The sequence below is a fragment of the Electrophorus electricus genome, chromosome 8, assembly GCF_041902795.1.
Source record: "Electrophorus electricus isolate QZ-2024a chromosome 8, ASM4190279v1, whole genome shotgun sequence".
NCBI classification, from domain to species: Eukaryota; Metazoa; Chordata; class Actinopteri; order Gymnotiformes; family Gymnotidae; genus Electrophorus; species Electrophorus electricus.
The window spans coordinates 9,613,164-9,634,990 of record NC_137504.1 but is presented as its reverse complement, the minus strand read 5'-3'; the positions used below and the strand labels follow the sequence as shown (position 1 = coordinate 9,634,990).

Here is a 21,827-nt window from a genome sequence, read left to right as displayed (position 1 = left end):
CTTAGTATAGTTTTAGGGAACCAACATCCTTCTGAAAATTTGACTGGGTAATAGTACGCACAACATGATACGGAAATATTCTTTGTCAAAAAAATTACATTTTCATTAATTTTTTTGGCCATTTTGGTGTGTCTAGACCTCCATGCGATACTTCTAGTTCTCCTACTGCTCTATTATATAACCTGTGACTTCGGTCTGTTTGCGCAGTCATTGCATCAGGGGTTCCAGGTCCTGTAGTTCATTAAACTTTTAAATGTGTTGAGGGGCAAGCAGTGCTGTTGGACTTTGACAATACCCAACGTTGAGGTGTTGGTGCTGGTGTGGTTGTGGAGAGCGGTGGAGCTGCTTCTCATGTGAGCTGATAGGAGTTGTAGATTATGATTCTATATACATGTTGTCTCTCCTGTTGCTATGAAATTGCATCTTAAAATCTTCAAGCAACCTTTGCCTCACTAAGGTGGTAACATCTCGTAATTACACTTTAACGTTTGTGCTCATAATCTCCTAACTTTCTGTTCCCACACCCCCTCACCCCCCACTCATATGCATAGACACGCATATACACCCCCACACACACACACACGTACATGAGCCCCCCCCACACACACTCACATACACATGAGCTCCATCCCACTCCAGTAACTCTCAAGACCAGAGGCACGATTGCGAAGGCTATACACCTCAGAGAAGCTGAAGGATTCTGCTTTGATTTTTGGAATTTCTTCACACCGCCTAAAACAGAGGTCCCATTTCTCCACGGTAAGAAATTTTTTTATGACCACAAGTGGACCAGCAACATTGTTTCTGACCCAGGGTTGAAGTTCTAGAGAAACTGCTTCTACAAGTTCTGCCGGAGGAATTTTGCAGCTGATTTAAAAAATGTGTGACTTGCTTGAAAGCCTGTCTATGTGATGCAGCCATATCTGTTCCTCTCTTGATCTGATGCCAAGAAGCTTCTTTTTTCTTTCTTTTTTTAAAAACTGTTGCAATTAATTAATTAATTTGCCTTTTCAACGAGGGATTAAAGTTCTGCATTTTTGTACAGTAGGTCCGGGAACTCACAAGAAGAAAAGGCAATGAAATTCGTTTTCTAATGATTAATCATGGTTAATATCTCTCTTAGAGTAATTAGAAAACTGCAACAACCGTTAAAGAGTTTATCATCAAACTTGGATTAATTGGTAAATTTGATATATCCAGAAATAATCATTGTAGCATTTGTGCAGAGTTGTTATCCAAATGTCATTTTCATTGTTCAGCTTGGTCTCTGTGCACAGACCCCAGTGAACAAGGCTCAGACCGCTCAGACGCAAGCACAGCTGGGCAGGCTTCCCTGAGCCATGGCATTCGCAGACCTCCTGGAGCAGGTGGGCAGCATGGGACGCTTCCAGTACCTGCATGTCACGCTGCTGTCCCTTCCTATCCTCATGCTGGCCAGCCACAACCTGCTGCAGAACTTTGCGGCGGCTGTGCCGCCGCACCACTGCGCTTTCCGTGGCAACCTCTCGGTCCCTGGGCTGGACACCGAGGAGACCCTGCGCATCAGCGTGCCCCTGGACCAGCGGGGCAGGCCCCAGCAGTGCAGGCGCTATGCCCAGCCACAGTGGCACCTGCTGGGCAGCAACAGCTCTGTGGAGCCCGAAGACAAGATGGAGGTGAAAGAGATGGAGACAGAGGGTTGCGTGGATGGCTGGAACTATGACATGAGAGACATGACGTCGACCATCATTTCAGAGGTAGGGGCAGAAAGGCTTTGTGTTTGATATATCTGCTGCTCTGGAAGGTAAACAGCTTTTAGCCCTTTTTAAAACAAAACAACAAAACCCCACAGATGAACACAGTACTGTATGAGACGTTCTATGTTTTTCACTTACAGTGGGATTTGGTCTGTGACTTGCGATCTTTGAAGCGGATGGGACAAACTGTTTATATGGGAGGGGTGCTTGTAGGTGCTTTGGTCTTTGGAGGACTATCTGACAGGTAGGGATTACGATGACGATGTTACAACAAACATTCAGTGACAGACTAAACTTGGTTCTACATTAAGAAAATGACCAATTGCGTGATTTAGCCTGATTAAAGCAATCAGCATTCAGAATACAGGTCCACACTGATTGTGAGTAATTGTGGTTCAAACCTTAGCGGTCTGATAAAACGTATTTCAGAATAAAAGTATTGCACATCAAAAGAGGATGTTATAGAATGTGCCTAAAATAATCTTGTATGTAATTTATTAAAACATAAAAAAACAGTACAAAGGAATCTTTACTGTACCTTTACTGGGAAAGTCATTGTTATCAGAAGGTGGAATCTCCACCCCAACAAGGCTAATGGTGTGATGAATGTTTAAGCTGAAGATAAATGTTTAATGGTGTGGGAAATGTTTAAGCTGCATCCTCTAATTAACGTGCTTTCTGTTTGGCCATACCGTATATATGAATGAGTACCAAGCTGCATTGTTCTCCCAGGTTTGGCCGCCGGGTCTTGCTTCTCATCTCTAACCTTTTGTTGGCGGTGTCTGGGACGTGCGCTGCCTTCTCCACCTCCTTCACTATGTTCTGTGTGTTCCGCTTCTTCTGTGGCATGGGCCTGTCAGGCCTGATCCTCAACTCCTTCTCCCTCAGTGAGTACCACGCACTACAAAAGCCCCAAAGCCACAGTGTGCTTCATGGAGTGCCATCACAGACTAACTGTCTGACCATGTTTGCTTGCTGTCTAGTACTTCCCTACCTAGCTGAGCTCCACTCATGCTGCCCCACCCTACAATTCAGTCCTCTCCATCCCCAAGTTTAAACTGGTCTCTGTAGGAGGCAGATCTTTTAGTGTCATGGCTCCAAAATTATGGAGCAAAATCTCAACCTCTCCGTCTCTGCTCCTCACTGTCCTCTTTCAGGTCACAACTTAAAACATACCTCTTTTCTAAAGGTTTCTCATAACCTTTTTTTCCTACTAATAGTTGTTAAATGTGTTGAACGTGTCAATTAATTTTTTTTTTCCTTCTGTAAAGCAACCTTTAGTCTAAAATTTTAATTTATTATTATTATATTATTATTATTACTTAGCTGGCCAACTCTGGACCAGCTGTGAACCATTCTGAAATGTGTTCTGACCAAAAGAATGAAAACAAGCATCACGTCCACCAGGGGAATTTCTACCCTACCTGATGTACTGGGCCACACGGAGAATAAAGGGGTCACAGCCCGACCAGTGTGTTTGCCAGTCAATCATAGGACAGAACTGGGCATGTGCTTTTTAAAAAGGCCCACTCCTTCTTCCTGTTCTGCTGTTTCTTTCCCTTCTGTTTTACTCTCTCTTATAGGTTCTACTGGTTCTTCATCTACTGGTTCTTCATCTACTGGTTCTACTGGTTCTGCATCTCCTTGTTCTGCAGTGTTCTCTCTCTCTCTCTCTCTCTCTCTCTCTCACTGGTTCTACTGGTTCTTCATCTACTGGTTCTTCATCTACTGGTTCTACTGGTTCTTCATCTACTGGTTCTACTGGTTCTTCATCTACTGGTTCTGCAGCATTCACTCTTTCTCTCTGTTCTTCTGTTTTACTCTCTCTCTCTTACTGGTTCTACTTGTTTTTCATCTACTGGTTCTACTGGTTCTTCATCTACTGGTTCTGCAGCGTTCACTCTCTCTCTGCTCTTCTGTTTTACTCTCTCTCTCTCTCTCTCTCTCTTACTGGTTCTACTTGTTCTTCATCTACTGGTTCTACTGGTTCTTCATCTACTGGTTCTACTGGTTCTTCATCTACTGGTTCTGCAGCGTTCACTCTCTCTGCTCTTCTGTTTTACTCTCTCTCTCTCTCTCTTACTGGTTCTACTTGTTCTTCATCTACTGGTTCTACTGGTTCTTCATCTACTGGTCCTACTGGTTCTTCATCTACTGGTTCTACTGGTTCTTCATCTACTGGTTCTGCAGCGTTCACTCTTTCTCTCTGCTCTTCTCACTCCTGCTCAACACCTTACTCATTTTCTGACTGCTTTCTCATTCTGTCATGAGAAAAAGCATTTTTACATTTACAGGTACATATGAAAAAAAATCCTGAGTCATACATGAGTTATGTGATTTTGATTTTGCATCTTCAGTTAATTCTAGCTAGACAGATGACAAGGTTGTAAAATGAACAATTTACAGTTTACTGCTTATAATTCTCATCTTACAAGTTTATGTTATCTAGTCAGCAGTTCCCCCTTGCTAATATAACCAATGTTTTTGTGGTATAATATGTGTTGGTTATAAGTGGTTAGGCTTCAAATTAATGCGTTATCATTACGCATATTATGCATATCTAATTTCCTTTTACTGCTAATTAGGGAACAGAGAAAGTGAAAGAAATTGGCTGATTAGTGTTTGAAAAGATTAGATTAGATTACTATTTGAAAAGGTTAGATTAGTGTTTGCTCAAGTGCTTGGAAAGATGATGAGTCATTATGGGAAACATAATCCCTGTAATAACAATCCCAGTTAAAAAGTAAAGCATTATATCTTTCATACTGACTTGCCATCCCCATGATTGCAGCGAGGCACATATGCACATACACACACAGATGCGAGATTATGAAGCCACTACATCAGACATGGTGACATCTAGTGGTGAAATAGAGGAACCCAGCAGTTTCTTTGTTCCCTTCTCACAGTTGTGGAGTGGGTCCCTACTCGCGTGCGGACGATAGTGGGTACAGTCACGGGCTACTGCTACACTATAGGCCAGATCATCTTAGCAATGGTGGCTTACTACATCCGCGACTGGCGCTGGCTCATTCTGGCCGTCTCTCTGCCCTTCTACGCCTTCTTCCTCTACTCGTGGTTAGTACCACTGCTCCTTACCAGAGCAGTCTGCCTCGCATTGCCGCTCTTTATCTCAAATAACCACTTAGTTTCTGGTATGCAATGAAACCATGAGACTATGTTGAGAATATGTTTTGCTGGCTTTCCATTACAAAAAGGTTTCCATCTGGTTTATGGCTTCTCTGGGTTTGCAGGTGGTTCTTGGAGTCTGCGAGGTGGCTGGTCTTGAGCAAGAAGCCTGAGCAAGCAGTCAAAAATCTCAAAGCCGTGGCTTACATTAACGGTCGTCATGCCGAGCGGGAAAAAATCAACTTAGAGGTGACGACAGGCCAAAGGCTCGTGCCAGCTTTCCGGTCAAACAAACCATTCAATAACCAGCTGCATACGTGTGTACATGCGTAGATGCTGCAGGAGTCCATGAAGAAGGAGATGTCTTGCTCAAAGGGCAGTTACAGTGGGGTAGACCTGCTGCGTACCCAGACACTGAGAACCATCACCATCTGTCTCAGCGCCGTCTGGTCAGTTACAGCGCATGTCATCTTTCAGGCCCTTATCACTCTTTGGGACTGTGTGGATCACAGTTTTGCAATTGCGACAATGATTCACTTCATTATTATTATTATTTTCATTGATACCAATTCTTGCAATGAATCTGTGTTTTGTTCTCCTAGGTTCTCTACAAGCTTTGCCTACTATGGCCTATCCATGGACTTACAGAAATTTGGGGTAAACATATATTTGATCCAGGTGATCTTTGGGGCAGTGGACATTCCGTCCAAAATCATTGTTACGGTGTGCATGAGTACGATAGGGCGGAGGCTGTCGCAGTGCGGTGCCCTCGTACTGTCTGGGGTCGCCATCTTCATTAATCTGCTGGTGCCCTATGGTGAGCACAACAATCTTCGCTTCCTAATGTGTTTGGCGTTCTTGTTAATCAGTTTCTTTCTCTAATGCTGACACTGCGTGCATGACTGACGCCTGTTCTTGTGCATGTGCAGAACTGCAATTAGTTCGTACCACTCTGGCGGTGATTGGAAAAGGCTGTCTGGCTGCCTCGTTTAGCTGCTGCTACCTTTACTCAGGGGAACTGTACCCCACAGTAATCCGGTAAGCCTCCTTTTCATCGTCATCGTCATCATTTCACGTAAAGCGCGCGATAGACACGCCTGCATCACAAGGGATCTAAAATCCTGGACTTAGTGTCTCCCATGAAATTTTCATCTTTGTGATCCAAACATGGGTAAAGTGATGTCATAGAAGAGGACTTTCATATAGCAGTTTACACTGTCTCCACTTGAACCCTGGCAGGCAGAACGGCATGGGATGGGTGACGATGATGGGACGCTTAGGGGCCATGGTAGCGCCAATGGTGCTTATGCTGGTCGAGGTGAAGGTGTGGCTGCCGGGATTAATCTTTGGAGGAGTGCCCATCCTCAGTGGGATTTTTGCCTACTTCCTGCCTGAGACGCTCGCTTCTCCCCTTCCCGACACCATCCAGGATGCTGAGGACAGGTGAGTGTGAGCGCACCTTCTTCTCCACTATGCGCCTTTGGCAGTTACATCAGGTTATACATTTAACTGCTGCGTCCTGTTGACTGACACTGTTCCTCTGTAGATTTATTATATACTCATTCTCATTAAAGAGGATAAAAATACTTTAGGTCACTTTTTATATTCTTTAAATTGGCTATAATCAATTTCAGGGTTCTTTATGGCCTCTGCCACCAAAGGACCACCTACCACATGTCAACACCCCCTCCCCACTTCTCAAAAGCCCCTCCGTCCAAGGACATACATTCATAGTGCACACCCTTCTGTGTGTTGCAAGCAATATAACTAATAGGCAACCAACAGACCATTTTCAAATCTTTAGTTGCTGATTACAGAGGACAGAGGGCAGTAACAAACATTCGACTTTCTCAGAAATGGTGATTGTTTTCATATTTATATGGTGATAGCTATCAAAATGCAAAGTGTTTTTGTAAGCACCTTCAACTTGTATGAGACCATATTAAAAACATAGTATTGTATATTGTTAAAACCAGGATGGGGAAAAAGCAAAGTATTAGGAAAAAGCCTAATTATTTATGTATAATTCACTTATTTCAGAGGTTTCAAAAGAAGACATTTTAAACAAGATTCTGAAAAAGAAGAACTGGCCCTAAAGGAGCAGAGCAACAGCCCACTGAAGGAGTTGGCTTGAGACATGACTTCACGTTAATCAGCCTGCCTCAGGACCATGCAGTCAAGCTACAATGGCAACATCCATATGCCACAGCATTAACAGTGTTGCAGCACAGTCCAGTAACTTAAGCAGAGAAGTTAACTAACATTTGCATTTCCGATCTTGGTAGCATAATACAAAAAGACTGAGAGTGAGGCTTCCTGAATGTAACAGACTCTATTTTAACATAGTATGAGGCTATTACTACTTTAACTGCATTACTGAAGTATCAGTTTTAAGTAGAACCTATTTGAAGTAAATGAATAGACTAATAGCCTGCGATGCATCGTCAAGAAGAGACTAAATGATTGTTTTTACTTTTTGGGGGGTACAACTTAGTTTTTAAACTTTTTATATATGAAACTTTGTTTCCTTTTGTGAATGTTACAATACCAAATAAATAAAGCATCTCAAAGACTCTTTGGACATTATTTTATTGTTTGTCTCCTTAGTTCTCTTTCTCTATTGCAGCTTCTTATTCTGATGTCATGTTTGGCCAATATCTGTCTTAAGTGTTTGTGCACAAAACCCAACGCCGAACCTAAATAACAGACCGCGCAGCAGTCTGCCGCTTCTTCTAAAACGTTCGTCCGTGCGCAATGACGCTGTAACGCCTACAACTCCCACATGCCCCTGCTTCCCAAAAATATCCCAGAAGCACTTGCTTCTTTTTCCACTCTTCGAGTCTATTTCCCGTAGCCCGCTTAACCTCCAGAAGTAGCAAGATGTCTGGTCTCCTGCGAGGGATTTCGCGGATTCGCACAGCTCCGCTTTTGCGGGGCTCGACCGTTGTCCAGCGAGCCAACATTGTCTCCAAACCCGCCAAGCATGCGATTGGGCCTGCCGTAAGTATTTTAGCTACAGGAGTATTGTGTGACCCTGAACGCCTGATACGCTGGGGCCTGCAGCCCTGTTTGGCTAAATTAAGCTAAATCGCCGCACGCAGCAACATCATTAACATTAGTAGTGTAGATTAGTCGAGTCTTCAAGTGGCCGCGTGTGTAGTTAACATGAATTAAAATTAAGTACATCATCAAAAATGAAAAACAATCGTTTTGGTAGACGTATGTGCTAGTTACATGCAGTCACGATTTCTTATAGTGATGAAATGGCATTGTACGCTGGCTGACTAGCGCCATGGGGGACGACGCGGACATTAGCCGTTTAGCTAACCAGTCAGACTACATGGACAGATCCAGCGCCTGCAATACTAACCATGAATGACTTTAGATTTCAGCTATGTTAACACTGCAATAATGCTTTGATGGTCTCGTTGCTTTAACGTATTTACTGGCCTGATACCCTAGCCCTCGGTCCGATGCCGCCTTGGTCATGTTTTTTTTAAGTTTCAGCATATTTAACAGTATTGCCAAGTCCCTTTTAACATAACTATTAACTAGGCAAATATTTGTCAACTGAATCACCATAATTTATACATCTTAATGTATGAGTATTGGACATGGTTAATGGAAAATGTTTGACCTAATTTATCATTTGTTATTTATACAGGAAACTGTTGTGGGGCTTGGTTTGTTTAGCCTGGTCATCCTGGCTCCATCTGGTTGGATCTTGGCCAACCTTGAGAACTATAAAAAGAAGTAGTGAGCCTGCTGTCATGGACCCAGGCAAACTCCATTTTTCTTTACATCCAACTTATATTGGGACCACGGTCACTTGTTCTCCTTAACTCAGATGTAACAAGGAACAACTCTTGAGCCACCCTTCTACCTCTTCATGATGTTTTACCTTCTTCCAGCATCTCCAGTCTCCGAGACCTTGGGAACTTGGTTAATGGCAGTACATTGACTTGTAAAAATGGGTGATTCTCTTCATAAAAATGTTACACAATAAATTATTAAAATCTGAAATTCTCCATCTTTGAGTAGCTACTGGTGTATATATTGATTTAAACTCGTAACTCGGTGACCAGAAGGTGGATATCTGCATCTGTGATAAATTGCTTTCTGGGGTGCATGGGTGTAATGTCGGGGTTTATCCGGAAGTACGCGTTTCAGTCAGGTGACAGGAAACAGTAGGGCAACATGGCGGAGGAGGAACAACAAGAAGAAGGGATGTCTCAAAAAGAGGTTGATGGTGAGGAATATTTCACCAAAGTTGATTTTGTTTGTGGTCTTGAAAACGGGCTTGTAAAGTGATCATATGTATTGTTGAAGGTAAATGAGTGAAAGGTATGTGGAAGCAATAACTGCTGTGTAGCAGCTGTCCGGCTAATACGATAGCATGGAAGTTGGCAAGATGGCTAGCAAGCATAACGTTAGTGTTTCAGCCAGTAGCATAAGCTATCTTTACAAATTGACAAAAGCGTTTAATCCCTCTTAGTCGATCATTTTTTTAAAAAAAATGCAAAAAATTATCGACCAGATCGTTGTCTTGCACACTTGGCTATCATTCTGCAAACTTGTATCTAAAGCCTTTATTGGAGTCAATTTGCGTACTTATGGCTAAGTAGGTTAGCACATCTAACAGGCTTTTCCCCAGGCCTCGTTCAGTTGCCTTCATTTAATTTATGGGATGCCCAGATGGAACCATATAACACAGTCGGGTGCTTTTAAATCATTTATTATGCCCTTCGTATGAGCTTTTGCCGTTATGCATATGTTAGTCCTAATTAGTTATCAAACGGAGAATCTCATCTTTTCCCGTTGCATGTACAGGTTCACATGAATTGAACTAAGACACCCATTTAAACAAATTAAAGCGGTGCCAGTAGACTTGGTGTAGAAATTATGAACTTTGTTCTAATTCGCGTACTCTTCATTAAGCACTAAAAAACATTTGTTTTACTACTCATGTATCTTAATACTCAAGACCAAATTCTGACTTAGAATTTAGAAATACTAATTAAATTTAAATGAGTTTTTTGACCATGTTAAACTTTGGACACCCCCTTTCCTAGTTCAGTATACTTCTCTCTTAATCCCCTGTAGTCATTTTTAAAATCCAATTCAACTGTTTTTAAAATAGACCCTCCAAAGTACCAAAAAGTGGAGGCACCTTTAGATTCCTTTTAGTACCTTTAGCCCCCCCCCCCCCCACCCCCCCACCTAAGCTCCATGGTTTCCATCATCTTTTTATTCACAAAAGTACCACTTTTCCACTCTTATCAGATTTTTAGATTCAGACATCAGGAAGAGATGTTCGGTTTTTGATTATATACTGCTGAACAGATAAGCTCATACATTTTGAGCATGCTGTGCAGGTTCTGAAAACAGATGTGACTGTAAAATAAACTGGTTTATAATTTCAATTGATGTGATCTGAGCAGTCAGAATAATTGTCTTTGTAATTTCTGTCACGAGAATGCTGAACTAGTAAAATATACAATATATTGGCAGTGTTCTTTATTTGGGGCTTGGGTGAAGAAAGGTAGGTTCTAAATGTAATAGCCAGTCAGTTTGTATCAAAAGCCACCATGTATTGACACTTTGGTACTGCAACAGAGGTCCTCCAATGAGACAGAAGGTCCCATCACAAGCACTAGAGTTACTACCTGCCGTTTTTGCCATTCTACATAGAACCTAAACAACTAAACTCATCAAGTGAATGCATGAAGTGTCATATTGATAATGTCTTCCTTAGCTAGTTGTTTTATAAATGTTGGATCCCACATGTCTGAATTTGCTCAAATATTATAGGGTTCTTCAAAAATAATTCTAGATTGCAGTATGATGTTGCCTAATGACTGAACTTGGTCGTTTCTTTACTTTTAAATGATAGCACACCCACTAACAATACTTTTTTGTTTAATACAGGGTTGAATTGTCTTGCATATGATGAGGCCATAATTGCACAACAGGATAGGATTCAACAAGAGGTAGTACATGTTCTCCGAAGTCCAGTGTTACTGTACATTCTAGAGCCAGGAGTTTTTACTTTGTATGAGGATAAAGCACAGTAATCACCTGATTATTGGATCATTTCAGATTGCCACCAGCATTCCACTTGTATCAGACTGCCAGGACCTAGCTATACTAAAGAAAGAATATGCTGAAGATGACACCATATATCAGCAAAAGATACGGGTAAGAATGACATGCAAATTGGCGAGCTTGTACTTTCCTAGTCAGACCTGATATCCTGTTGCTGTAACAGAGGCGCAAATCTGTGGCAACCTGCGTTTTCTTGAACTGAACAGGAAATGCCCCTTTTTGGGTGTTTTTTTTTTTTTTTTTTAAGTCGGTCAGTGTGCTTCCATAACATGTTGCTCATGCATCTGAGAAAGAGAGCCCCATCCCATAGAATAATGCTGGTGTGTTTCATCAACAGGATTTGCAAAGGAAGTACTCATTTATACGTAAGACCCGGCCAGATGGGAACTGCTTCTATAGAGCCTTTGGGTTCTCATATCTGGAGTCTTTGCTGGATGATAGCAAAGAACTGCACAGGTAATACTTTACCCTACCACAAATCACAGAACTGCACAGGTAATACTTTAGCCCACAGTAAATCACAGAACAGCACAGGTAATACTCTACCCCATCACAAATCACAGAACAGCACAGGTAATACTCTACCCCACCACAAATCACAGAACAGCACAGGTAATACTCTACCCCATCACAAATCACAGAACAGCACAGGTAATACTCTACCCCATCACAAATCACAGAACAGCACAGGTAATACTCTACCCCATCACAAATCACAGAACAGCACAGGTAATACTCTACCCCATCACAAATCACAGAACTGCACAGGTAATACTTTAGCCCACAGTAAATCACAGAACAGCACAGGTAATACTCTACCCCACCACAAATCACAGAACAGCACAGGTAATACTCTACCCCATCACAAATCACAGAACAGCACAGGTAATACTCTACCCCATCACAAATCACAGAACTGCACAGGTAATCCTCTACCCCATCACAAATCACAGAACTGCACAGGTAATACTTTAGCCCACAGTAAATCACAGAACAGCACAGGTAATACTCTACCCCATCACAAATCAAAGAACAGCACAGGTAATACTCTACCCCATCACAAATCACAGAACTGCACAGGTAATCCTCTACCCCATCACAAATCACAGAACAGCACAGGTAATACTCTACCCCATCACAAATCACAGAACTGCACAGGTAATCCTCTACCCCACCACAAATCACAGAACTGCACAGGTAATCCTCTACCCCACCACAAATCACAGAACTGCACAGGTAATCCTCTACCCCACCACAAATCACAGAACTGCACAGGTAATCCTCTGCAAACAAGAAAGCGTGACTTCTGGTGTAGGAAACAGCATGTTTAGAATATTACTGTTCTTAAACCTACAGGTTCAAAGCCATTGCTGCCAAAAGTAAAATGGACCTAGTGAGCCAAGGCTTCACCGAGTTCACCATAGAAGACTTTCACAATACAGTAGGTGGATCTACTGACTAACTATATGTCTCACAGTCATGCATTGCTGACGAGCTCCAGGTTGAATTTATTTCGGCACACGTCTTAGTTTTACATTTGATCCAGGCCGGTATCTAAAACGAATCCTCCCTGTCAGCAGGAACTGTATGGCTAGCACCAACTCTCAAAGCAGTTTGACATCAGAGTTCTTTTAGCTGCTGGCTGAGATTGCAGTCTGATCTGAGGAGCAGTGCCGGAACAGACTGCAGTCTCACAACAGGCGCGTGGCGTTTCCTCTGTGCCGCTGCTAGTTCATGGACCTGATCGAGGTTTGCGACAAGCAGCCGCCGGTGGGCGAGCTGCTCAGCTCCTTCAACGAGCAGAGCGTGTCTGACTACCTGGTGGTGTACCTGCGGCTGGTTACTTCTGGCTTTCTGCAGAGAGAGGAGGACTTCTTCCAGCACTTTATAGAGGGCGCCCACACTGTCCGGGAGTTCTGCCAGCAGGTGAGGGAGCTACCAGCCCATGCCCTTCCCACAGACCTCAGAGCAGGGCAGTTCGACTGGACGATCACCGTGACTGTCACTGGTGTTGAAAATCATTGTAGGGCTGGTTTAATTCTCATTAAAAAAATTTCTACATGTAGCTATTGATTTTATTGTTTGTTTTTTGTTTTTTTTTAAATATTACTGTAGATATTGTTTTTCATGATCTGTTCTCTAGTGTGATTGAATAATATTAATATCAGAGTGTTGTCCTCTCTGTTGACCAGGAGGTGGAGCCCATGTCCAAAGAGAGTGACCACATCCACATCATAGCTCTAGCCCAGGCACTTAACGTGTGCATCCTGGTGGAGTACATGGACCGTGGAGAGGGAGGGACAGTCAACCACCACGTCTTCCCCGAGGATGGGGAGCCCAAGGTATTCCTCCTCTACCGGCCGGGCCACTACGACATCCTGTACAAGTAGGTGCTCAGGACGCACAGCTGACCGAGGATCCTGGCAGTGTTGGTGCCTCTGTTCAACTTGACTTTGTTAATGCTGTGAAATGTGAATTTGGGAGCCCAGCACTTGACCTCACCGTCTTCTCTCAGCACCCCAAAGACAGTCATAAAGATTCTGTGACTTCAGACACTGGACATATGTACAGTTCCTTCTTTGTTTTTTTGTTTTTTTGTATAGCTCTAAACCCCTCGCTTATTTAGTTATCATTTATTGGGTTGTTCTGTTTAAATACTGTGCTTTATTAGAGAATGTGTGTCCGATGTCGTGTTTGAGTGTAAGAATAAACATTTTGCAATAGGCATTGTTTTCCACACTGGCCTCATTTAATTTGAATAAGAGTTTTAATTTGAATTCAGAGCCGTGAAGAAGTCTGCCGCCTTGCCGTCTGTTTGCTCCACCAGTTTCGCAGAGCCACAGAACGCCGGGGGAACGAAGACTTCAGGATTTTCTATTCCGACGACAATGTCATAGAAGCTAGGGAAAGAAGTGGAGGGAGACCCAGTGACAATCCGATTTCGAGAGCCTGTTCTGTGTGCATGTTCTGCTGGGATTACGGTGCAGTGGTTTGGTCGGAATGAGTGCTACAAGCGTTCCTACTTTGCTCTTATGTTTGCGTTCCAGAGGACTTTTGCATTCAACCCGATGCCTCATTAGTCTTCGCCCTCTTCTATAAACAGCCTAATTTAGCAGTGAACCCTATGACCTTCAAATTAATATTTAACTATAATGGTTTTGTCCTTATCAGCTGTGTGTAACATTGACAGTAAAAGTGTAGAATAAACACTGCAGTCAGCCAGTAGGTCATCATTACCCCTCAGCTCTGAACAATGGTCATGTGGGAGGAATTCTCCCACACTGCTTGACTCAGTTCCACGGCACTTGTGCTGCAGCTGTGTTCTATGGCATTGTTATCCTCAGGGGCACAGGCTGGATCGTAAGTGAACCATAATTATGTCATCTCATCATCAACTCTCACATAAGCACAATCGGTTCTAATTCAGCGATGCCAAACCAATAAGGGACTCACTTGGTGGTCCTCTGGAAAAGCACAGAGTGATCTTGGTTTAGGGCAGGATGAGGAGCTTGATGTGCAACGTATAAAAGCCTTTTCCATTAATTTTGATATACCACAAACACCTGTAATCAATTAAGATTCCAAGTTTCTTCCTCATTGGTACAAAATAATGCCTTGTTAACAAATAAGAGGAAGCAGAACTCTGGAACTCGAAAACAGTTTTATAGCATTTTATGATATGTCTCAGTAATCTTGCCCTGTCACTTCCATATAGTGAAAAAAGGTTTTTGATGTGTGGATGCTTTGTATCAGTCTGCATGTTCCTTGCATGTTGTGCTGTTTTCGCCCACCTTTCGCTCGTGTTACGACACCCACCTTGACAGGACGTGGCCCATTTTCTCAATGTGATAGAGGAAGGTGATGGGAATACAGCCAAACTCTGTGACGCTCATGGAGTACTTGGCTAGAGAAGACACAGTGTGAAAAAGTAAGAGTAGGATGACTACAGTGGTCAGCATAGATCCGTAGTCAGCACTCGGTGTGCAGTATAAAATCGGCTTTACCCTGATACTCGGGGATGAATCCCACCCAGTCATTGACCAGCAGGCCTTGTCCGGGAGCAGACAGGGTTCCCAAGACGAACTGGGCATTGTGCTGGGCGTCATAGGGAATCTCAATGGGAATGAAGGCAGCACTAAGAGGCATCTTAACGCAGCTTTGGTTTTGGTAATTGATCTCGTAGTAGACCCTCTGAGAAGAGCAGAGCAAATTATTAACATTTTTGTAGTTGCTGCAGCTCAGGAAACCCAAATCACCTCCCAAGCGTTGAATCCTGGAAGTTGATTAATAAGATGGCTGGACCATAGATCAAAGGTTTATCTGTAGAAAAACTGTCTCTCTTTGTCTCAGTGCTCAGTTATACCTCTCTGAAGAGCATAAGTATGTCTACGTGCAGGCTGTGGTTGCTTTCCTGTCCAGCCGCAATAACACGGATCCTCTGTTCAAATGCGTCATAGTAGAACTGCTCAAATACCATCGTCTTCCCTTCTGGAAAGATCTATGAGAGAGAGAGAGAGATCGATCTCACAAGAGCTCTTCTCACCTTCTTAACAGGAACATGGCAGGGGGGCTTCAACAAAACTTCAATAAACCAGACACAACTGGCCTCCTTACCGCAGTTAACTTTCCCTCGAGATATGGTGGGGACTCTGTGCAAAGGGAATTAAATAAGAAGTTGTTATGGTTGGCAGACATGTATTTGAGACATCCATCTTTAAAAAGAAAACATGCAAAAAAAAATGTAAATAAAAACAGTATGGACTTCTATAATCTGTTGCATTTAAGATGAAAATGTGTCGATGGTTATAAGGCCTTTTGCCAAAGAACATTCAGTTCTGCTCTGAAATATTATTCAGTTACATGCATATGGATAATAACAAAGTATTTCAGTCTTTCTTCTCATTACAGCCAGCGGCTGTATAACCAGTTTACAGTGATTACAGGTTCGGTTGTCATCCCGATGCTCCAGCATTCTTCGAAGCCATTTGTCTCAGAGCGGAGATCGCTGTTGAGCGTCTTCGCGCCGGACTTACTGCAGCGGTGCGGTTTCTGAGCGAGGCCGCTGAGCAGTGTGCTCAAGCCGAGCGCGAGCAGGAGGAGGGTCCGCATGCTTCCACACGAGCTCCGGCACACTGGGCACGCAGACGGCGGCGGCAGCAGCAGGGCTTCGGCTCGAGCCCACACACCCTGAGCTTTTATAGCCACCGGCTTGGCACCTCTCTAGCACTCCGACCCCGTCCAGCACGGTCCTCGTTTTCCCTTTTGCCTCACTGGTCATGTCGGCTCAGTGCGGAGCGGCTCAGGGACGCAGACCTGAGATCATTTAGCCCGTGTTTACTTACTCTTCTGCTCGTGTGCATCACATAGCACTTTGCACACACATCTCCCAACATATCTTGCAGATAAAATCATGACAAGTTCCTACTTTTCATGTTGAAGCATGTCACATCGTTTTGTTTGTTTGCTTGTTTTTTATCATATCGCATATGTTTGCATCCTCAGTGCAAGTTAATGGCAGGTGCATACAAGGAATTACAGATGGCACCCAATAAGGTCTGAACTGGAGTGGCCAATCCAGAGTTTTACAACAGTGAGATTATATTTGGCTCATTCATTTGTTTAACTGAGGGCAATGTTCAACTTCAAGTGCTAGTCATATGATTGTTTACACCCATGTAGTCCTAACCTGAGAGCACTTACCTGTCTAATTGTTGTGATGATTGCAAGAAACATAATACATTTTGTCACTTAATCCACAGATTTTTGATGTTGATTATAAAAGCAGAGCAGGTGCAAGGAGACACATTAAGCCTGGATCTTTAATTATACTTTTAAAAAACGATTATTAAAATTTCTAAAGCTAAAACCTAAAGTTGTTCTTCTCAACATTAGTGGAGTGAAAGAATTGGTTCCTCGGTGGAGGACACTGCAGGAAGAATCAAGCTTCAGTGTGTGCAAACCGTTCTTGAAACATGATTGCTCTGTTCCAGGGGGTTTTGTAGGTCAAGTGCCTACAGTTAAGTCTCTCTCTCTCTCTCTCTCTCTCTCTCTCTATATATATATATATATATATATTCTCTCTCTATATATATATATATTCTCTCTATATATATATATATATTCTCTCTCTCTCTATATATATATATTCTCTCTCTATATATATATATATATTCTCTCTCTCTATATATATATATATTCTCTCTCTCTATATATATATATATCTCTCTCTCTTTTTCTCTCTCTCTCTCTCTCTCTCTATATATATATATATATTCTCTCTCTCTCTCTCTCTCTCTCTATATATATATATATATATATATATTCTCTCTCTATATATATATATATTCTCTCTATATATATATATATATTCTCTCTCTCTATATATATATCTCTCTCTCTCTTTTTCTCTCTCTCTCTCTCTCTCTCTCTCTCTCTCTCTCTCTCTCTCTCTCTCTATATATATATATATATATATATATATATATATATATATTCTCTCTATATATATATATATATTCTCTCTATATATATATATTCTCTCTCTCTATATATATATATCTCTCTCTCTTTTTCTCTCTCTCTCTCTCTCTCTCTATATATATATATATATATATATTCTCTCTCTCTCTCTCTCTCTCTCTCTCTCTCTCTCTCTCTCTCTCTCTCTCTCTCTCTCTCTATATATATATATATATATATATAGAGAGAGAGAGAGAGAGAGAGAGAGAGAAAGTTTACCCTTTATAATAAAAGTTATTAGTTAAAGTGTTCAGCATGACCTTTAACTACAGTCAAAGTTTGGCATTTGGGCTGTTTACTTCTCCAGTAACTTTAGCCTTGACTTTTCTAAAGCCCAGCCGACCACAGAGCAAGATCCAAAACCACGTGATCTTTATTGCTTTGAGTGAACCCCAAAGTGATAACATGTAGCATCATAAAAATGACAATATCCTTTCAAGAATGCGTGCCTTGAAAGCACACAATCACAATTATTTAGGATTTAGGCCTCATATATTTATATCTTATTATTTAAAAAATGATTTTATTGAGTAATATCTTTTAAATTTCTGGTGATCGGGCTGTTTTGCAGGGTGGATGGAGCATTTATGAAATACTTAGTTGCAAACATTCCCTGGCAAATGCTGGTATTTTGCACTCCTCTACAACCACTGAGTGCATGTAATGTGAAGCTGCAGCAATGTGCTGCTAAATTGGTGCCACTTCCAATTGATTTTGAAAAAAAAGAACATCTCCAATAACACTGCAAATATAGAAGAAAAATATCCCAATCGGAAAGGATTGTATGAACAAATAAGTGTTTTTTCTCGTCAGTGTCAGTGTACATGGTAGCCAGTATGTCGCTATGCACTGGTTATTTAAAAATTCTCATTTAATGATCACGACAGGTGTGTAAAGGAGAAATGCGTCTGGCCTGGAAGGTTTGGGATCACCGGCTGGGGATCTCGAGCCTTCTGTTCTTATACGAAGACACTGAAATTCCGAAAACTAACATGGAAAGGAACTTGCTGTCCTCATATGAGAACATCTCTTCACAAACTACCTTCTGTTCAGGCATTGCTTGGTTTCCATAGTTCTCAGGTGCTGCTAGTTAAAATGAAAACTAGAAATTAAAAATGCAACAACAACAACCAAGACAACAACGCCATGGTTGGTATCTCAGGAGGCCAGGGAAAAGGGCAGGGTTATGACTTAGTCATGCTCTTATTATCGACTCTACAGTGGTGTCTGGCGGTTTTTCCCTGCGGAATCGTGCGAAGCGAGTCGGACCGGTTGTGCGCACCACAAGCAATGGAAAAATTCCTATCTCTGAGCAACAAATCTGGCTCTGCTGGACTGTGGTTATCCAATTCACTTGTACTCTTTAACCTCTGCAAAAAACAAACGGCATGTCTTAACGGTCATACGTGTCCAGGTGAAAGTCGTTCTGCGCTGGCCTGCAGGCTTACAGTGTTGGAGTGATTGCTGCCATCTAGTGGTTAAAGTAGCAACCATCGCAAAGGTTTCAGCCTTCTGGCCGTCTCTATGAAGTGGGCCATCTTCCTTCCATTTTCAAAGCCTCAGCAGTAAAGCAGCACATCTAGCACTCCCAACCCTGATTTGTGTAAGTATTTTCCACACTAATGTAATGTAATATATGCGGCTCGGACGGCACAGTGGGGGGGGGGGGCATGTGGATAGGAACTCTGGTTGGACTGATGGACACGGCGCCTCATCAGGGTCCCATGGAACTGTTGGTGCCGCTCATCACCTCCCACACCCCCTCCGTCAGCCTCCGTCAGCCTAGCCCCACTGAGCCTCGGACGCTTTGCTCAATGGCTGCATGCAAACGCACTTTCTCTCCATGGGTCAGAGCAGGACCGCGCAGGCGAGTCCGTTTGATGGACGGTGTGCCAGGCTGGTGGGGGGCGACATTGGCGGCGACTCGGTGGCTAAGCGGCGGGTTTGCAGAGAAGTTCTCACTTAGATAGATAACCAGATCCAAAGGTCAAAACTGTCCAATGGGAGGGGGATCAGGAGCTGGTTCTTGGTGGGTGGTTCATATTTTGGGCTTAGGTTATTCAGATCACCAAGAAACTTTGTGACATATCCCTGAGGACTTGATGTGGTCTGTTGGCGAGCTTGGTTGTTTTGTAATGTTGGGCTGTGCAGTATCTGACAGACCCATTTGACTGTTTGATGCATTCACGTGATAAACCATTTGTTTGTTCTGGCAATAAAATAAAACATGTCCTTATATGCTCTAACATGCATGGTCATGCTATGAAAAGCCTTCTGCAGCCTGACTGATGAATAGTTTCCTGTCTGTTTTCCCTGTAATTAAGTTTGTGTTCTTATTTCATTTCCCTCTTTAACACTATAGTCATGTAATTGATGTGAACCTGGTTCATTAGTGTAGTGTAAAAAAAACTAGGTAAGCAGAAATACACAAATATAGTTCTTTGATTTCACAGCCTCCTTTTACCAGATATCTAGCATGCTAACTGCTAGAAGTGGCAGACTATACCATCTCATTCTATGTGACTGAACAAAGTTTCTGTAGAATAGAAAAAAAAGTCTTTCTTGCCCTTTGCAAGAAACATGCATGAACTTCCAAAGTTAAAGTAAAACTGCTTTCAAACTGCTAACTAATATTGATGCAAAGAAAAGTAGCTGTGTGTGTGTGGCGAGGGGGCTCCTCTGTTTTGCTAAATACATGTAACTGTACCCCAACTCCTCATTCCCCCATGGGGAAGAATGGATTTCTTTATACAAAATGCACGGTCACATGACTTATTGCACTTGAAATAACTGCCATATCATTTGTCCAGCTAGAGAGAGCCTGAAGAATCCTGGCTAAATTGCTCCAAAGTGCTGTCACTGTTAACTGACTGTTTATTAAATTACAGATATTGCACATATAATTTCATTAGTACTTATTACTGAATATTACTTAATCTTCTTCAGGAGATTGGAAAACAGTCCAGAATCATTTAGAATGCATTCAGAACACACTCAGAACACATTCAGTACATATTCAGTACACCATCAGAACACATTCAGAACACATTCAAGTGCAGGCATTATCCCCCAGATTATAATGCCTCACCTTCAGGACCTCTCGCACAGGGTAGAATCACCGGAGCTCTTTTTAGGTTCTTCCACTGTTGGAGAACCTTTTAGAGGCACATCATCACAGTAGAGCTGGACATAATAATCGCTGCTTCTACCAGACTGAGATTTCACAACAAAGGTCTGGCTTTTGCGGATTTAAACATGCCACTGTGGATGTGAACACCGCCTCTGTGCCACAAACACCTCACGCGACAGTTTATCCTATTCTGTAAATATGATCACCTTTAAATCCTCCATAAGAGTCCTTCTGTAAAGCGCATTTATAGTATCCGATGGAATTGTTACCACACTGGTGCACAGCGGAATACCAGAACGGCCTCTTTCAAACATGCTCGATCTATAAACTGTATATCTTTTTTAGAACCATGTCTCAGCACTTTCTAGCAGAACCGTAACTGTGTTAAAGTATGCCATGGTTACTCAAGCGCCATGATTTACAGTTTTGCTAGAGCTGGTTGACTACATTTATTCCGTGAGTAAATGACAAAGCACTTTTGCAAACTGCTCTGGATAAGAGCATCTGCCAAATGCCTTAAATGTAAATGATGGTGCCCACACCATCTATTCTTAATAATCTGAATGCCTTGAAAGTCTATCTATCTATCTATCTATCTATCTATCTATCTATCTATCTATCTGTCTGTCTGTCTGTCTGTCTGTCTGTCTGTCTGTCTGTCTGTCTGTCTGTCTGTCTGTCTGTCTGTCTGTCTGTCTGTCTGTCTGTCTGTCTGTCTGTTTGTTCGCTTCATCGTTGGTTCGTTCGTTTGTCCGTACTGCTTCCAACAAGGCTTTGCAAACATTTGTAGCAGCACTACATCTCTGAGCGACCTAAGACAGCTCCATATCAGCCTTTAGCCGGACTGCAGGTCTTATTTGGGAAAGAACACGAGCCTCCTGGTGAAAAGACATGACAGCATGTTTCTTAAGTTCTGCCTGCTGTTACCCAGGTGCTAGTTGCTACGGTGCCTTTAGTTCTGCAATGCGGTCCAGCACAGATATAACGTGGGGAGTCACTTCCAAGCAAAACTTCCACGTGAAATCTACAATCATATTTCAGTTTTCTGGCAAGCTGCCATACGCTGCATGCGGCTGGATGAAAGCGTATTCTGCCAATCACTCGGGTACAACGGACTAGTATTAAGGAATCCAAGAGCAAATCATGGCACGCTTGGGGAAATCAGCGATGCTGAATCAACTCAGGGTATTCCTGACAAAACACAATAT

At 42.5% G+C, this 21,827-nt stretch overlaps 4 protein-coding genes across 6 annotated transcripts; 3 read left to right on the top strand and 1 right to left on the bottom strand.

The window, feature by feature from the left end:
• Positions 1-348: 348 nt before the first annotated feature.
• Positions 349-7,439, top strand: slc22a6l (solute carrier family 22 member 6, like). 2 transcript variants are annotated; one of them, XM_027022694.3, is made up of 11 exons: positions 349-759; positions 1,278-1,736; positions 1,877-1,980; positions 2,469-2,623; positions 4,646-4,814; positions 4,991-5,114; positions 5,199-5,314; positions 5,468-5,682; positions 5,795-5,903; positions 6,105-6,308; positions 6,906-7,439. In XM_027022694.3, exons 2-11 carry the CDS (start codon positions 1,341-1,343, stop codon positions 6,997-6,999), a joined length of 1,686 nt encoding a protein of 561 aa, XP_026878495.2. In that variant the 5' UTR covers positions 349-759; positions 1,278-1,340; the 3' UTR covers positions 7,000-7,439. The 2 variants fall into 2 exon arrangements, with proteins under 2 accessions (XP_026878495.2, XP_081576258.1); XM_081720132.1 differs by having other exon boundaries at positions 1,260-1,736.
• Positions 7,440-7,694: 255 nt separating this feature from the next.
• cox8a (cytochrome c oxidase subunit 8A) lies at positions 7,695-8,888 on the top strand. The gene is made up of 2 exons (XM_027022691.3): positions 7,695-7,865; positions 8,530-8,888. The coding sequence occupies exons 1-2, from the start codon at positions 7,746-7,748 to the stop codon at positions 8,620-8,622; spliced, it is 213 nt and encodes a 70-aa protein (XP_026878492.2). The 5' UTR covers positions 7,695-7,745; the 3' UTR covers positions 8,623-8,888.
• Positions 8,889-8,917: 29 nt separating this feature from the next.
• On the top strand, positions 8,918-13,695 carry otub1a (OTU deubiquitinase, ubiquitin aldehyde binding 1a). Of its 2 annotated transcripts, none has more exons than XM_027022689.3 (7): positions 8,918-9,114; positions 10,794-10,855; positions 10,965-11,063; positions 11,308-11,426; positions 12,327-12,411; positions 12,702-12,896; positions 13,163-13,695. In XM_027022689.3, exons 1-7 carry the CDS (start codon positions 9,063-9,065, stop codon positions 13,358-13,360), a joined length of 810 nt encoding a protein of 269 aa, XP_026878490.1. In that variant the 5' UTR covers positions 8,918-9,062; the 3' UTR covers positions 13,361-13,695. The 2 variants fall into 2 exon arrangements, with proteins under 2 accessions (XP_026878490.1, XP_081576259.1); XM_081720133.1 differs by having other exon boundaries at positions 8,975-9,114; positions 12,702-12,993; positions 13,163-13,333.
• Positions 13,696-13,697: 2 nt separating this feature from the next.
• Positions 13,698-16,162, bottom strand: epdl2 (ependymin-like 2). The gene is made up of 6 exons (XM_027022690.3): positions 16,004-16,162; positions 15,585-15,619; positions 15,334-15,468; positions 14,975-15,161; positions 14,787-14,874; positions 13,698-13,870 (listed from the first exon to the last, which is right to left on the bottom strand). The coding sequence occupies exons 1-6, from the start codon at positions 16,077-16,079 to the stop codon at positions 13,738-13,740; spliced, it is 654 nt and encodes a 217-aa protein (XP_026878491.2). The 5' UTR covers positions 16,080-16,162; the 3' UTR covers positions 13,698-13,737.
• Positions 16,163-21,827: the final 5,665 nt, after the last annotated feature.